Raw genomic sequence first — 12,648 nt, 5'->3', positions numbered from 1 at the left:
TAATTTCATGGATTCGAGTTTCGCACTTTTGCCCCGCTAGTGGGGTAAAAGTGTGAATCGGCCCTTGATCAGAAGAATGAAGAATTTATTTTGCATAACACTATTATTCCAGATGATTTATAATTGAATGTGAAGACATTGGGTTACTGCATCGCTATAAAATATATTTTGTTGTTGTCCTTCTTTATATCTCACGAAAATTGATGACAACTTCAAACATCGCACAGAAAACAAACGTTGTACATAATCTTGGCGTTGGAGCTTAACATTGCACTTTTGGGAGCATTATAACCACTTGCATGTCCAAAAGTGGGGCACCACTATTTCAAACCATTCCTGGCATCAGAAAAATGAACATTTTTGTTAGTGTTATATTCAGTATGCGTTTTTTAGAAGAAACACGTATATTTGCATCTAAATATTTGAGGTTTTGTAAGGCCCAACAAGTTTTGTACAATGGGTGCCCCACCTCTGGCTACACCAGTGACTATAACTAGAAATACATATACCGTCATCCGGGGCGAGATTGTGCCAAAAAGCATATGTTTTTGTTCATTAGCTCAGTATACACACAATTTAGGAAGTTGAAAGTTTAGAAAGTTGATTACAAACCTGTCAATATATACTGAATTGTTCAATTAACAACTACCGTAGAGATGGTTTAGTTACAATGAAACCTAATTTTACTGGAAGTGCATAAACTTTGGTACAATCTCACCCCTTCTAGGGGGTGACATTGTGCCAAAAACTTAAAGTTAAGCTAAAAACCTAAACAGTGAGCATTAGCATGTTTATAAACAATACACATAAATATCAGTATAAAGTAGTTCATATGGGGCCGTCCATGAACTAAGTGGACTATTACGGGCAGGGGGTCGACTTAAAACAACGCATCATACAAAAAGTATGAACGAAAATAACCCGGGAAGGTCTGAAATAACTAAAAATGAGTTCGTAGTCAATGAACAGCCTTTATATAGCCTGTAGCGTTTCTAGGGTTAACAATGGGGAGATATATGAAGGGGTGTATCCTAAGGGGGCATACCTATTTGATCATTTAAAAAAGAACCCGCGGCTGCAGAACCTCCCCCCCCGCTCCCCCACTCCGCTCCCCCTCCTTAAAACTGGCAGTTTATACACGGTATAATATATTCGTCTCATTTTAGAGTGTTTATTCAAAGTATCTGAAATTTCTAGAGAAAAAGTAAAAATTAGTTTAAATTATTTAGCAGACCTACGATGCTGTTTGCTCCAAAATGGATGATGCAATCTAATCTGTCAAAATATTGTGCTCAATAGTAAAGAATGTGAGTGTACTGGTGTATATTGACGTATTTTTGTTGTGTATGTGAAATCCACAACTTGGATCGATCATTATGGCTTGGCACAATCTCACCCCCGTGAAGCTCGAAAAGTACAAAGTTTCGAAAAATATTATTTTCGTAATCAAAACTTATCCAACGCATAATAACCTTTCAATACATTGTAAATGATTAGTTTATATACCTTCAAAATAGCAAGTTGATGCGATTTCTTGTTTGGGTTGGTTTATGCGGGACATTTTTTACAAGCGCTATTTCCGAGTATTTTTGATCGCGAACTTTGAAACCCCGTTTAAGCTAAATAGTTTGTTAATATTATCTGTGTTCAATTCTAAGTTATAAATAAATATGTTATGTTCATCATCATTTTGAATTTGGGTCACAAGTTTCTATAGATATAATAAAATTTCACAAATAAACATTTTTGGTTTTTGGCACAATCTCACCCCCGTGGCACAATCTCACCCCGGATGGCGATACATTAAAAAAATGAACTAATTTCGAATGGCTTACTTACTTACTTACTTACTTACTTACTTACTTACTTATTGGTCCATATCCGTCACTCCGGCAGAAAAAAGGATGAAATCAGAGATCTTTATTGCGACGGTCATCCGCCATGGCTTTCACCTGTTGCCAGGACAGATTGTCGTCAATAGCCTGGATGTCTTTGGCTAAGCTGCGTCGCTATGAACTTTCGAATTTCTGTTGCTATCGATCTGATCCGCTGTTGCTACATTATAAAAGATTCGACGTCTTGCTGATGGGAGCTTTATAACAGTTTGGCGGATTCTTAACTTCATGAATCTTCTTAAGCTCTTTTGTGGCCTTAGTGATGAGATGTGAAGTAGCAGAGTAGATCCTCCATTTGATCCACTTGGCGTAATGGGTCAGGTCAGGCCAAAAGACTACATCCTCATTCACGTGATTCGTATTGTATATTTCCCCGTTCGCCTCAAGCACCGAAGGAAGGAATAGCGGCTGCTGTGGGGGACGTAACGTATCCGTCTGCTAGTCGTTGCCATCTAGGGTCAAGTAGGTCTTATCATCCATTATGATTACGATGTAACACATCTTCAACCGCTCCTTTTGGGGGATAGCGTGCTGCTTAGACACAGGAGGCTTCGACTGATGTTTCTGCATAAAACAACCCGTGATGCGGTCACCTTGTTCTAGATCTTGCTCTTCGGCTTGTTCACGGTCGCGCAGAAACGTCAGGCAGCCCGAACTAGCTTCCCTCAGGCGCTGTTGTCTGTCTCCAGCAGGGAGAGACTGTTGTAAATACTGGATTGGTCATATCCGGCGGACACGAAGTGTCTCACGATGACCAAGTTCTTCGCTTCGAAGTGGATCTAGTAGTACGAACAAAGCATCGAGCGTATTTAGATGCTAGACTATTTGGGACTACTGAAAATCAATTGATAACGCTGTCAATTTTTTCTCTACATAACAAGGTCGATACTATTGGCGATACACAGGTAGATTCACCGCCAGGTGACATGGTAATCACATGAAAAATCGCTTACGTCATTACCAAAGCTCGACGAAATCTTAGATTCTTTTTTTTATGTTTCAGTGGAACTCTGCGATTCATACTGCCTGTGCGCTTTGCACTTTAACTTTGTTGGGCCTAGTTTGGAATCAGCAGCTATTGTATTGAGCTCGTTTCGTAGCATTTGGACCATTAGCAATGAATAGGTTCAATCAAGGTTTACATAACATGCCTGAAGGTTTTTCACATTTGACATTTCCATTTCTGTCAACTCACGGTCGTTCGTCAAAATACAGTTTGGCTTGCGGCACAAAACTTTTGCAAGAAGCGTTCAATTTCTGGTAGAACTTTTGGATCCAGAGAAAGATAAAACTAATTTAACTCCGCATACACCTGCGCTTCCAGGTAGGGCTTCTTCTTTCTGAAGATTTGGATTCGCTGCATCTACACTGAAGTCGCTTTTTACGCGGTATGTTTTTTACGCGAATTTCGGAATTTACGCGGTTTTTTACGAGAATTTCGGAATTTGCGCGGGTTTTTTTACGCGATTTTCGGAATTTACGCGGATGTGCTCAAAACGTCTATTTTTTCGCGTAGTGTTGAAAGCCTCAAAGTTTTTTTACGCAAAATTTTGGTTTTTTTATGCGAATTTTGGAATTTACGCGGTTTTTTTTACGCAGTTTTGATTTACGCGGGACGTATTCTTCGCTTAAAAAGCGATTTGAGTGTACTTTTGTTGGAGTCTTTCCACATTCTGACGAGTGGCACCCTGGCATCGTTCTCCTCATCCGTCCATCACGTGATTTCGTTGAACGAAGTCGATGATGCTCACTGTTACACTTTTAATAACTGTTTTGATGGTGTTCCAATAGCCCTCGAGAGGGAATCCGTCAAGCTGATCCCCTTGGGGTGGTGCAGCTTCGAGTGAATGTGCATAGTTTTCGACGACGTCAAACTGCTTCAGCTGCACGAGATTTAAACGAGGCTGGTATCAGTACTGAATATCGTTGACAACGCAATTCTGCCCTTCCAGCGCTCCTCCTGCAGCAGAACAACGTAGAACCTGCCCTTGGAGTCCTTGCACTTCTTGGAATTTCAGAGAACGACAGTTCCGACAGTTTCCAACCCATAGTCTATTCCCATTGTTCCAGTTAGATTTTTCTTGTTCTTCGGGCATCGTGTATTGACTTTTCACCATTGCACATAAGAAGGACTCCATATAAAGTAGCGGCCAAAATTGCCGAATGTGAAATTTCACATTTTGGCACATGCTTAAACGCGGTTTTGTAGTAAATTGTCTATATTTTTATGATTCGCGAATAAAATTTTGATAGAAAAAAAATATCATGTAGAAATAAGCTGTCAAAGTTGCCCATTTCAAAAGTTTAAAAAATAGGTCATTTTAAAAAAGTCAAAAAATTAAATACTTATCGCGGGTGTAAATATTATTCTTATATATCATTTTAAAACTGATACCTTAGCCTATCAAAAAATGAAATGAAAACAAATTTAAACTCAATGAGGTGCGCGATAGGCTACTTATAATAAAAATGAAATTCTCATAAACTTTAATCAAAAAAACAACTCTTGTCGCCTCTTGTCGCCGCAGTTTCTAACAGTGCGTCTGAAAGCTCGAAGTATGTTGTATCAAAACATGAATTGAAAGTTTGCTATAATTTGACGTTTTCCGAAAAAAAATAATTTTAAAATTGTCACATTTTTAGCAAGTCTTTAAAATTTTAGTACTCTTTCAACAAATTTGATTATCTCTGTTACTAAATTTATTTAGTACCTGAAGAGAGTTTCAATGAGAAAATGGGAGAGTCCCTGCGAGAAAAAAAAATTTTTTGTCAAACAAATATTTGAATCGTTTGTTTGAGAAACCCCACAAGTCCACTCGACACTATTGTTGGAAAACAACAAAAAACTGATTTTCTCAAAATTTTGAACCAACCCCTATATTTTTTGGTATGAGGTTCTATGCTAATATCTAAAATACATTATGTAGACTTATCTTTTGATCAAAACAATGATTCTAACTAAAATTAGAAGGCTTTACATTTAATGGATATTTGGGGTTTCTCAAACAAACGAGAAATTGATGGTGCACTTACATAGTTTTAGGCCGTTTCTAGTCAGACTTATGATCTTTTCATGATCATAGTATGTAATTTGTTACCATATATCACTGTGGCTGTTAAAAAAGTACGTACCGCTAAGAAGAAGAAGAGGGGAGGGGCGCTAAATATTATTTATAAAAAAAATTGAAGTAGAATAATACAAGTTTTAGAAAAAGTTTTATATTTTTTTAATAGAAATTTTTATCATGGTTTTCATTTACCTATTAAAAAATAAAAGGTAAATGGAATAACAGCGGTTTTTGAATTGCATAAATGGACCAGAGTAACACGAATTCACATCGAATAGAATACCTAGATACTTTGCTAGTAGTAATTAAAGATATAACCAGAAAATAAAATAATCTCGGAGAACAACCGTACTATAATTATGGAACAAAATCTGAGAACAAGGGTCTGTTCTCAAATTACGTTATACCAAAAGGAAATGGAGATACGTGAACAGCACCTTAAATACTTCGAACGGATAAACTATTGATTTTACAGTTACTCGGGAGTGCTCGACGGTTTACTCACATTAGGAAAAGCAACGAGTTAACAAAAAAGATTAACTATTATTAACATTGTATAGTAAATGGAGGGTTACTGCTTTTGTGAGAAACGCATGGATAGTTTAGTCTGTCGATTTCTGGAACGCGATTGCAACAGTTTTTACTGTATCTAGATTACAAGAACGGTTTATTTACGTTTATCTTGTCGACCAACTAATCCAAGATTATCTGCATTTGCAATCAGCTCTAACTTTTACAGTTAAAACATCCTTTTCTTTTCGATTTTATACGCCGTTCTTATACGAAAGGCGAAAGTTATCGCCTTGTATTCTGTAGTCCGCCGAACACTATCTTTCTTCTTTTTGACAATCTCCAACTCGTAATTTGTCGATTCCGAAGACATTTTTATACTATTAAATTGTGTTGCGAATACTACTTACAACATTGCACGTAGATATTGAATGATAATTTTATACCTATCGCAGCGCCGCTCTAGGTGATTATCGGAAACATGGATATTTGGGGTTTCTCAAACAAACGGATATTCGCAACCCCAATTAAAAGGGGTTCGTGGAACTAACTTTGTCTGGAAATTTGAGGGAAGGTGTAGATATCCTCAAGGATTCGAAAACTGTTAAAAAGTCAATTTTCCTAAAAATGGCGTTTGTGGGGTTTCTCAAACAAACGATTCATTTATATCGGACACATTTGATAATTTTTCCCCAAATCACCCTAAATATGAGTTCTTATAAGTTTAAATCATTTCTTTTGTAACAAATATAACCTAGAATAAATTTGAAACTAAAAAATAATTTTGGCCAAAAATTGCAATTTTCCGACTATTGTGCATTGATTTCAACCGGTTGGTTACTCGATCTTCGCGGAGGTTGCTCGGTTCCCTGTTTGTACTACCAAGAGGTAGTCCATACAGGGTTTGCTGGATAAGAGTCTAAGAAACAATGAGGGGTCTATTTTATTCCTCTACCTGCCCAAAATTCACCCTAGTGTCAAAGTGGATGCAGTGACTGGTTTAGTTAAGGTGTGTCTACAGTGCAATAGACCGTTCAAGGTCATTCGCTTTACCTTGTCTGCAATAAACTTCATTTTGTTTGAAATCGGGATGGATATAAAATTACGAGACTCCGCACTGAATATGAAAACCTGATCACAAGGTCACATATTGGTCTATATTTCACCGAAAAAATCAAGAAACTCACATTATAAAGTGAACGGTGACTAAATCAAACAATATTGATCACAAGGTCTTCTCGTTAGAGAACTTGCGGTTGCCGTCTCAAAAAACTAGTGGGCTTCATCAAAAACTCTTTCACTTGACTCTTTCACTTGACTTTTTTGTGAGAATATTTCTCACCGAAAAAGTCATCAAGAGTAACAAATAGAATTTAACGGTGACAAACCCCAACAATACTCTTTCATTGTCTATCAGTCCAAGAATCCCACTAACTCCTACGACAACTTCGGATTCAGTAGTTCCAAGATCTTCGGGCATGTAGTGGTTTCTGACTCTCAAAGCACCATTACCACTCCACTATCGGCCATACGGATGCTGGGACCCGCAGTATTTCCAGCGAATAGCAGCCGTTTCGGACTTGTGTGCAGTTGTACGGAACGAAGCCTCCGAACCGTAAAACCTGACCCGCTTGATGTAACTTACTACTCTAGGCAGCTCGCCGCGTCTCTATTAACATTGGAGGCTGTACCGGGATACAATGATTTCGGTATTATAGTAGTCCTCGATCTCTCCACAGCAGTCGAGTTATTTCTGCTAGTAAACAACAGTCGTCGAGGGCCTGCGTGTGGTTGTATGGAACGGGATGCCCAAAATTTCACACCGGATAAGTGCAACAACTCCTATAACAATTCGTTCGATGAAGCAGTCCCCGTTTACAGCTCTGGGGCTGGGCAGAACACTTCCCATCCTCCAACACTGATTTACTACTAGAACGTGCGCTGACTTCGAACCAAAATCGTTGACTTTCTTATTGTTGTAGTTGAGTCGAACTTTGATATATTCCTTTCAACGGAAACACTCGCAACAGTTATTCGGGAGCGCATTCTCCGTCTTTAGATGCAAAAGTAACCAACAAAACAGCAGCAAATTTCGGTGCCGGTGGTATGTTGATCGCGATCTCTAATAAGCTTGGTTGCTCCATCGACTGGTCCCCAATTTACGAAACACGTGAGCGGCTATGGGTGAAGGTCCTAGTAGCCAATCCAGTTTAGTTTGGAATGTTCCTGTAAACGGTTGTCCTAGCATCCACTACCAACGCTCTCACGTTTCCGCAGCTTGAACCGCGCTTTTTGATGATTCCTGTTTCAGTCTGTCTGTAGACCTGTTTCTGGACGAGCGTAAAGCTAACGTAGCTCGTGATAAATGCAACCTCTTTGCTACACAGTTCAAGCAGACTTTTAATCGTTTTCCTGCTATCTTGGAATAAATTCCCTCTGCTGTAAGAAACACACCTAACGAAGTCATGAACCTCAACTTTTTTCGTTTAACAGAGGAGATTGTCGAAGCTTACAGATTCGTTTCAATATTCGTTAGTAGCCGGACGGTATTCCATCTTGCATCTTGATAAAGTGTTCAATTATTGTCGGTGCTTCAGCTCTAAAGTGCTCGAAATAATCGTGAACGACGATTTGTTCGCAAGCTGTCAACACAACATTTTTGACTGAAGTTTTTGGAGCGTCTTAGTAGAATACGAAACCTAAAATTAAAAAAGAAGAAAATTTATCCAATTTAATTCTACTATCTATGTATTTTTTTTTTAATTTTTTAATTTTAGACAACATTTTTTTCAAAAAGTTCAGCCTCCACGAATTTCGTCAATGTCGTCTCGCTCTATCTGCGCAACATGAATGAAGGAGTGCACATTGATGCTGTGTACGTGGACCTGAAGGCAGCGTTTGATCGGGTAGATTGTGGTATGCTTTTTACTAGGCTTGAGAAGTTGGGAACTTCCTCACAGTTCTGCAAGTGGCTAAGGCTTGTTCGCGACAAAATCTGGACACTTCAATTTTGCAATAAAACAAATTTGCTAGAAGTTTAATCCATGAAACAATTTTATATCATTTATGTGTGCATCGTTAATAATTATCAAATAAATTAACATTACTTATTTGGTCTGCATGAAAAATTGGCGAACTTTGGAGTTTACCCTTGCCATGAGGGTCAGTGCCTGGGTCAGTTGTTGGCAACCTATAGTTGTTGCTTGTTGTTTGTGCTGGGATAGCTCTCTCTTCACCAAAGCCCAATACCGCTCGATGGGGCGTAACTCTGGACAGTTAGGTGGATTCGCTTCTTTCGATACAATATGGACTCCATTAGCATCATACCATTCCAAAACATCTTTGGTGTAGTGACAGGATGCCAAATCAGGCCAAAACAGCGAGGGTACATCATGGCTGTGTAGGAACGGTAACAATCGTTTCTGTAGGCATTCTTCACGGTATATTTCCTTGTTAACTGTTTCCGTAGTGATGTAACTTTTGCTTGCTCGACCACAGCTGCATATAGCCTGCCATACTAAATATTTTTTGGGGAGGAAATCCAAGCTTTTTGGCAAGTTTTCTTAACGAGAGATCCGGATTTTTATTGCGACCGCACACAATTGCTCTTCGCACCTGCTCTTCGCACCTGCTCTTCTTTCGACGCCGTTTTTCGCTGAGCGCCTGTAATATAAGCAAGTGTTATATTTTCGGAAAGAACAGACATACGTCTACCACTCTATAAAATATTTCACTCATTGTTAATGTATTTCCGAAGGTGTGTGTGTTTAGGGGTGTCCAAATTTTGTAGCGAACAAGCCTTACACTCGTACCGAATACAACGTAGGCTGAGTGTGAAGAACGGACACGAGTTTTCCAACTCGTTCTGCGATGTTCTCTGGCGTACCATAGGGATGCATTTTTAGACCACTTTTCTTTTGTCTTTTTGTAAATGGACTGTCAGCTCTCCTGCCGCCTAGCTGTCAGTTTTTATACCGACGACGTAAAATTTTTTAAAGTACGTAAAGTGGATTCCGATTGAATGGGACTGTAACGCCCAGTGGCGCCCAGGTAACCATAATCTTTTATTCATGGAAACTTCACGTTCCACACTCCACATTCCACTCCATTATTTGTTGGGAATATAAAAAGTATGTTAAACGTACATTATGGCTATCGTACCTTATGGCTTTCGTCCATTATGGCAAACATACATTATCAATCCAATCGTCTATTGTCTGGTTACCAACAGTGACTGACAGTGTCAGATAAATTTGCAAGATATCGTAATATCGATTTTTTCTGTCGATAAACAAAACTACACAGTTTTAATACAAATCATTAAAATTAATATTTCAAGTTATACAGTCATGCATGACTCTCACTGTAGTTTGTCCCTTATACAGTCATTGTATCCTAGTGCCTTGCACCCTGGGCTAATAAGCTCATGTCCTTTTAGAATCTATCATTTATTTATATACAGTCCAATTAATTTGGACTAAAAATAATTGACAATGTCATAATAGCAGAAATCACTTAGAGTTCAAGATACACCTAATTTTAAAAGCAACTTCTCTAGCATACTATCCGCATCAAACATCTGTTTGAATATGGTGAAATTTTTATTATACGGATTTGAGGGTTTAACATCCATTCTATAGAAATTTCTAAAGCTACAAAATAAAATCCATTTAAATGATCTCAGTTATTATTTTTGGAAACATGCACCTAATATACAACTATATATGAAATTTTGCAGATGATTCCATTGATGTCACCAACGATGAAGATACGGAACCTGTTCAGAGCAATACCGTCATTCCGAGTCTGGTAAATCATCCACTGTACGGCCAAAGTCCGGTACGAAAGCATCCTTTAGTATTTGTTTAATAGATGTTACGTTTATTGTTACGTTTTCAGATGTTCAATTTCCAGGAAACAATATACGAAACCAGCGCTCGGCTTTTGTTCATGGCCGTGAAGTGGGCGAAGAATTTGCCCAGTTTTGCTAGTTTAACTTTCCGAGACCAGGTAATGCATTCATTATTCAATTTAGCATTTAAAGGAGAAATTCATATTGACTGTTCACCTAATTAAGGTCATTCTGTTGGAGGAATCGTGGGCGGAATTGTTCCTCCTGAACGCCATCCAGTGGTGCATGCCAATCGATACGTCGGCCTGCACTTTATTCTCGCTGAACGAACATTGTTCCAGTGTGAACAACTCCGGTGTCTTCAAGCCTGGTCAAGTAAGTTGGACATTTTGAAGCAATTGTGTTGAATTTATTTTCTAATCTTTATTATATCCGGTTGCAGCTGGCACAAGACCTACGAGTTCTAAACGATACTCTTTGTCGATTCAAATCGGTCATGGTGGATCCAGCGGAGTTTGCTTGCATGAAGGCGATTGTGCTCTTTCGGTCAGAGGCCCGTGGTCTCAAAGACCCCGTTCAGATTGAAAACCTACAGGATCAGGCGCAGGTAGTTTATTGAAAACTGTTCCACATGATAATCGGTATCACATATTTCATTGAATTTTGATTTTAGGTTATGTTGGCGCAACACTCGCGAACTCAGTTTCCCGGTCAAATCGCTCGCTTCGGAAGACTACTGCTGATGGTTCCGTTGCTAAGGATTATCAACTCGCACAAAATCGAATCTATCTACTTCCAGAAAACGATCGGTAACACCCCGATGGAGAAGGTTCTTTGTGATATGTACAAAAATTAGCGGCCATACATTGCTTCGCAGCTTCAACGCTACCCGAATATGTGAATATAGAATTAGACTAGTATAAAAATTTCCAATAGACACATGTCGGTTAAATTGCACATGCATAAATCCACTGAATCCGGCAGGCTTCAAATACTGGCTGGAACGAGCTGTTTGCCAATTTTCCGAACGCAGTGGACAGGTTCGACAGTTGCGGTGAAAAGAAACTTATTCAATTTTGAACCATTTGCGTAATTATTAGCATCGAATGTAGTTTTTTTTTGTGCAAAAATTTCTTTTCCTGTTTCAATTTGCTCGCCATGCTGACTAATCGAACAACACCGATATGCGATGATGGTGTGGCCGCCAGGAGGATAAACTACCGCGCCAACCATCTTCCGGTGCCACCTGCCAAGCTAAACACCAAACCAGGCAGATTTCACATTTGCGGATTCGTGCGTAAATTATTATGCGGTCACATTTCACGTCACGTGTTTGCAGCGGATATTGGCGAATAGCTGAATAGTCGTTGTTATTTTTTTTTGCTTCAGTCTGGTTCAGTGCTTATTGGGCAAATGCTTTCCTACCGAGCAATCACTGCATCGGACAGTTTATTTGATTGCACAGCCGTTTTGCTGCCATCTCGTGGCCCTGCATCCTGGCAACAACCTGGTGATAGTTTCACCGGTGATTATTTATTCATTTACAGCTGGGAGTTGTGGATGATTATTAGAGGATAAGAATGGGATGATCACATATAATCGGAATTTAGTTTTGAGGCACTATTTGTTACCATATACAGACAGAGAAGCAACATTAATACGGTGCACCATAGAATGTTATGCATAGGAAATAATGGTTCTAAGCTGGTACAATATGCAAACCAAGCCATTAAAAGCACCATGTATAATGACGCGAAAGATGTGCAATGAATGAATGTTAGTTCATAATTATATATATCGAATATTGTAAATAGTTTCAATGCAAACAAACGCTAATCGTACGGTAACTACAAGAGCTCTAAGTAAATTAACTGGCTCGTCAATGTATGACGCAATGACTATTTTGAAGTGTGATTGACTCTGATTGTAGAATTTGAGAAATATATGATATTTGAACTGTAGTTATTTGAATTCACTGTGTTTTTATGGGGGCATCTAGGTTTTCATACATCGAAAAGATTATTTGTCTTGATTGCATAGTTTTAAGCGGTCAGAAATCGAGCGAAACATATTAAATATCTGGATGCTAAATGAGAACAACAATTACACAATACGCGAAGAAGCATATGAAATGCACTTATTTGGCATTTCGCCAAACTAGGAGATCCGCGGTCTAGAACGGGATCATAACTTGAGCCGATTAACGGGAAATGAGCAATCATTAAATTTTCGACGGAAAGCCCAACTTCGGAAGCAGTTTTTGGGCCCAAAATAGGGCTATGTTTTTAGAAATGTATTTACTGCATTCTTTTTGCCAATCTCA

At 38.8% G+C, this 12,648-nt stretch overlaps 1 protein-coding gene across 2 annotated transcripts in view; it reads left to right on the top strand.

The window, feature by feature from the left end:
* Positions 1-12,239, top strand: part of LOC128741599 (photoreceptor-specific nuclear receptor-like) — a 72,960-nt gene extending 60,721 nt beyond the window's left edge. For both annotated transcript variants that reach the window (XM_053837532.1, XM_053837531.1), the window contains 5 exons: positions 10,212-10,312; positions 10,373-10,483; positions 10,551-10,700; positions 10,768-10,932; positions 10,999-12,239. In XM_053837532.1, coding sequence (XP_053693507.1) covers positions 10,212-10,312; positions 10,373-10,483; positions 10,551-10,700; positions 10,768-10,932; positions 10,999-11,181 — 710 coding nt within the window. In that variant the 3' untranslated portion in view covers positions 11,182-12,239. The remainder of the gene's footprint in view (positions 1-10,211; positions 10,313-10,372; positions 10,484-10,550; positions 10,701-10,767; positions 10,933-10,998) is intronic.
* Positions 12,240-12,648: the final 409 nt, after the last annotated feature.

Source organism: Sabethes cyaneus, chromosome 3 (genome assembly GCF_943734655.1).
Source record: "Sabethes cyaneus chromosome 3, idSabCyanKW18_F2, whole genome shotgun sequence".
NCBI classification, from domain to species: Eukaryota; Metazoa; Arthropoda; class Insecta; order Diptera; family Culicidae; genus Sabethes; species Sabethes cyaneus.
This window is presented reverse-complemented; position numbering and strand designations above follow the sequence as displayed.